General features: G+C 40.4%; 1 protein-coding gene across 4 annotated transcripts in view; it reads left to right on the top strand.

Annotated features, from left to right (window-relative positions):
- The window catches only part of LOC113800499 (tubulin alpha-1 chain-like), a 74870-nt gene that overhangs the window by 59432 nt on the left and 10438 nt on the right, over positions 1 to 5000 (top strand). For 2 of the 4 annotated variants that reach the window (XR_011398654.1, XR_011398655.1), the window contains exons 9-10: positions 1 to 164; positions 3938 to 4117. The exon at positions 1 to 164 is cut by the window's left edge and continues 26 nt beyond it. Coding sequence is in view for 2 of the 4 variants with exons in the window: in XM_070123436.1 (XP_069979537.1) it covers positions 1 to 164 (164 nt within the window). In the remaining 2 variants the exon portion in view is untranslated. The remainder of the gene's footprint in view (positions 165 to 3937; positions 4118 to 5000) is intronic. The other 2 variants (XM_070123436.1, XM_070123435.1) reach the window with 1 other exon arrangement.

The raw sequence follows: 5000 nt of genomic DNA, 5'->3' as shown, positions 1-5000 counted from the left end.
AGTCGTCCCGGGAGGAGACTTGGCCAAGGTCGACCGCGCGGTGTGTGTCCTCTCCAACACCACCGCCATCAGATCGGCGTGGGAAAGAATCGACCACAAATTCGACCTGATGTTTGCCAAGCGCGCGTTCGTCCACTGGTACGTCGGCGAAGGCATGGAGGAAGGTGAGTGGCCGATCTTCTTTCGTTTTCCGGGGAGGATAGTGAAGGACAAAACTGTTGCCAGAATGGAGGGGGGAAAATCAGTGTGCACCATATTCCAACAAGTATTTGGTGTATACTGTATTTTTTCTGTCTTCTGGGCGTGAAAAATTAAGTGTACACCATATTCCAGCAAGTTTTTGATGTATACTGTATTTTTTCTGTCTTCTGGGCATGAGAAAATTAGTGTACACCATATTCCAACAAGTTTTTGGTGTATACTGTATTTTTTCTGTCTTCTGGGCGTGAGAAAATCAGTGTGCACCATATTCCAACTAGTATTTGGTGTATACTCTATTTTTTCCTGTCTTCTAGGCGTGAAAAAATTCAGTGTGCACCATATTCCAACAAGTATTTGGTGTACACTGTATTTTTTCTGTCTTTTGGACGCGAAAAAATCAGTGTACACCATATTCCAACAAGTATTTGGCGTATACTCTATTTTTTCTGTCTTCTGGACGTGAAAAAATCAGTGTGCACCATATTCCAACAAGTCTATGTGGTGTATATTGTACTTTTTCTGTCTTCTGGGCATGAGAAAACCAGTGCACACCATATTCCAACAAGTATTTGGTGTATACTGTATTTTTCTGTCTCCTAGACGCGAAAAATCAGTGTACACCATATTCCAACAAGTATTTGATGTATACTGCATTTTTTCCTGTCTTCTGGGCGAGAAAAAAGTCAGTATACACCATATTCAAACAAGTATTTAGTGTATACTGTATTTTTTTTGTCTCCTGGACGCGGAAAAAAATCAGTGTGCACCATATTCCAACAAGTATGTGGTATACACTGTATTTTTTCTGTCTTCAGGGCGTGAAAAAATCAGTGTACACCATATTCCAACAAGTATTTGGTGTACACTGTATTTTTTCTGTCGTCTGGGCATGTGTTTTGTTTTGGTTCCCTTCTGCTTTGATGTGTGAGGAGACAGAGGAGGCAGAAAAAGGTTTTTAAGAATGAATGTGCTGTAGATATTGTGTGAAAGTGTATGAGTGTTGTATAGGAAGTAGAACGGATAGTAAGAGATAAATAAAAGGACTTTTTAGAGCAGAGAGGGGGAACTGAGTGTCTTGTGAAGGAAAGGGGGAAGAGAAGAGTCATATTAGGTCATGTTGGGTCACCTTTGAAAGACGGAATCCAAAAAAGTGAATTTAAAATAAGGTTAGAGTCAAGGAAGATAACAATATAGTGATCATTATCATATAATGATGTGGATTTGCAAAAAAAAAAAAAAAAGTGAATGATGAGTCGATATTGCAAGATGTTGCTGTAAATCAGATATTTATGAACCTTTTATTCTTAGAAAGGAGATGAATTAATAAATGGAACGATAAACAGGTTTTATGTTCCTATATTCAAGTTACTAACTACTTAAGTTATTACACAAGTGTTCACTATAATGATATGCTGTCACAAATTCACATTATTTTGTAATTATATCATTAACGTATCTCTGTAACTATGCTATAGATTTAATATTCTTCGTTTAACATTAAAACGGCGCTTGTACATAATTTTTTCACGAAATATAAAGTATATTTGTCTGGTTTCATAAAGTCACTCAAAGCTTTCGTCAAGAGCACTCCAGAAATTATTATTTTCATTTTGATCCCCTTTTAACAGTTAATTAATAGATAATTAGATGTCATACAATTGATTATCCACATCTTTATAATTGATCATCAAGATTGGCAAATGTGACACCTTTTAGCAGTGTTCTTTTCTCTATTTTTTTCTCTTCAAATTTTCCAATCTCTTTTTTTCTGAATAATTTTGAGTGACGATATGAAGGCTTTGTTTTCTCTAAATGGCCGAATCAGGACCCATCTCCTTACTATCAGTCTGCAAAACACGAAAGGCATAGCAAATGGCTCCTTTTAATGTCCATCTCTTGCAGTTCTTCCAATGGCTCTTCTCCCACTGCGTTAACTCTATAATTGACATTTCAGGTCACCCTTAAACCTGCACGATGTGACAGTGTGTATGGTGGATTAGTTAGTGTGACTGACAGCACCAAAGACCTACACATTTGCGACGGTGTTATAGGTCCCATGACGGAGTTACAGATCAGTTACATAATCAGTGCGAGTGTTATCGTCAAAGGTCATTTTTTGTGTACTTCTGTGCAGGTGTTTTAACAGGTCACCTTCTCACCCACGACTGTGTTACAGGTCATCTGCTTTTCCGTTATAAATGTCGCCGATCACTCACAACCATGTACTTATACGAGTGTTTTTTTATTATTATTTATTTACATCTGTGGCTATCACCCATTTTGCAACGTTTGAGATAATTGCAGGTCACCAACATGCATACCATTGTGCAGGAGGTTGCTTACATACATGTGACAGGGGTTCAGGTGTTCTGCATATAAAGAAAATATCATAAAACTAATCCTTCATACTTTCTCTTTTCATTAAAAACAAAAAATCAAATCAAGAACGAGACATTGGTTGAGAAGAAGAATCACTATCATCTCCTTGTGACTCGATACCGATCCGTGCAGTCTGTGTTACTAGTCACAAGACAGCAGAATCTTTGCTTCAGTAACAGTCACCCAAGGATCTCCTCCTCGCCATCCTTCACTTGTACGCCCTCCATGAACCGTCGCTGGTCAGGAGTCTGGTTCCTTCGAGGTCATTAAGAAATCTGGCGCAGCACGTCCAAACGCGTCTGACTTTTCGAATGGGTGGTGGCAGCCCCGGCAAGAGGAAAAAAAGGAATTCGCTTACCGAAACAGAGCCACGGAAGAGTTCAAAGAAAAAGACAAGAAAATAGTTTAAAATGTGTTCTTGTTAAATCATAAGAGCGTTGAACAAAAAACAAACAAGAAAGCAGTAAAAAAAAAGTGTCTCATTGAAGTACAAGAGCGCTTTCTTGGTGTAAACAATAAACAAATATATGTCAGTATTTGTCTTTCGACTCGTATTTACTGTGGCTCTGTTTCACATTTCCACAAATGGGAAATGACCTTTTTTATCCTTTCAAACTATCCATTCTCAGTTTGCCACACAGGAGAATCTCTGTAAATTAACATTGCTTTACTTAAAATAAAAGAAAAACGAAAAAAAACAATGACATCTCTTAAACTCGAAATCGAACCAGACTCCCGACCGGCGCTGCATCTGCTCACCTGTATGATCATCACAATACACTCCTCACCTGCATAAATGTCACCTTGTAACATCACCATATACCATGCATATACATATATATGTGCTTATCACGGTACATTCTATTGGCATTTCCTACGTGTCCCTGTCATTGCATTCCCCTTGCAAAGACACTATGACTGATGACAATGGTAGTTAGATTTATTTTTCTTCTTTATTAAGTAAGACAGATACGAATCCCTTTTACGAATTGTTCACTCATTCGTTGTGTTTTCCTTTACATATTCCTCTGACCTCTCCCTCTCCCCTCTTTGTTCCTTTGCTCTCTGTGTGTTTTATTCTTGATCTTTTATTTTTATCTGATTCCTTCTTGGTTTCCTTTGTCACTTCTCTATTTTCACGATGCCGCGAATTTCATGTTTTATTTTGTTATTTCCATTCTTTGTACTTTTTTTGTGTCTCCCTGCACCCCTTCCTCCGATCGCCGGAGCCTCTCTCCTTCCCTCCCTTCTCCCTCTGCCCCTTCTCCTCCCCCTCCTCGTCCTCCTCTCCCTTCTTCCCGTCCCCCTCCCGGCGGCGTGGGCGGCGGCGATGCTCCCCGGGCCGCCCCTCCTCCAGGAGAGTTCGCCGAGGCCCGGGAAGACCTCGCGGCCCTCGAGATGGACTACGGCGAGGTCGAGGCGTCGGCCAGCTACGACTACGAAGACGAAGAAGAGGGCTACTTCAACGAATACTGAAGGGACCCCCTTCACCTCCCCTCCCCTCCTCCCCCCAAGCTTGCCTCTGCCGCCCAATTCGGTGATTGTTCAGCTCACTTGTAGACCGTACAGATAGTCCCCAGAGTGCCACTTCCACCTAGCTCTACGTGGAGACGTCCAGCCTGTTCCTCGTGGTCCTCCACTTCTTGTTCTTCCACTTGTCACTTCCACACGTCGGAGTCATGAGAATGCCTGTCGAGATCCACCTTCCAACACGTCCTCTTGTAGTTTATTTTGGTTACATGTGGAGAACTCAATGCATTGATGTATAAACGTAGCTTTCCGTTCTGTGCCCCGAGCGTTGGCTTTTGATGTACTGTTCAGAGTTGAAAGTAAAAAGTTACCTGTTTTAGTCTCTTGTGCTTTCAGTGTCGTTGGCATTGTTGATTAGAATAGATTCCAAAATAGATCTCAAATTTAAGACGTCCCCGCCTCCCTGTAGCCGCTGTCAAAATTATTTCAATGAATAAAAATCTGGTTTAGAATTCTCTTCAAAACCGACCGTTACACAGAAATTAACGAATGACTTTTTTAAAAAAATGCTGCGATTGTGAGAATAACGAATGAACATAGCTTTACACCATCACACTTTTTTGTTGAATATATTTCAAATACACAGCTCACTGTCCCACACACACTCACCATCACCGTCTCTTAACCCTCACTCCCTCACTATATCAGTTTTGTCTCACTCACAACCGTCACTGTCACTTGAAATCTCACTCTCTCTCTCTCTCACTTTGGTTACGTCACAATTTATCTATATCCTAACTAAAAAAAAAAAAATCCCCAAACATACTTTCCCTCGGTGACTAATAAGAGGACGGTGTTTGTCTCTTTATCAAGACTATTTTAACCTATTTTTCTACAGCAATCGTGTCTTTGTCTTTCCGTGATCTTTCTTTTTAATCCTCCTTCAATCG

Source organism: Penaeus vannamei, chromosome 7, assembly GCF_042767895.1.
Source record: "Penaeus vannamei isolate JL-2024 chromosome 7, ASM4276789v1, whole genome shotgun sequence".
NCBI lineage: Eukaryota > Metazoa > Arthropoda > Malacostraca > Decapoda > Penaeidae > Penaeus > Penaeus vannamei.
The sequence above is the reverse complement of the archived record's forward strand: the minus strand, read 5'-3'. Positions and strand labels throughout refer to the sequence as shown.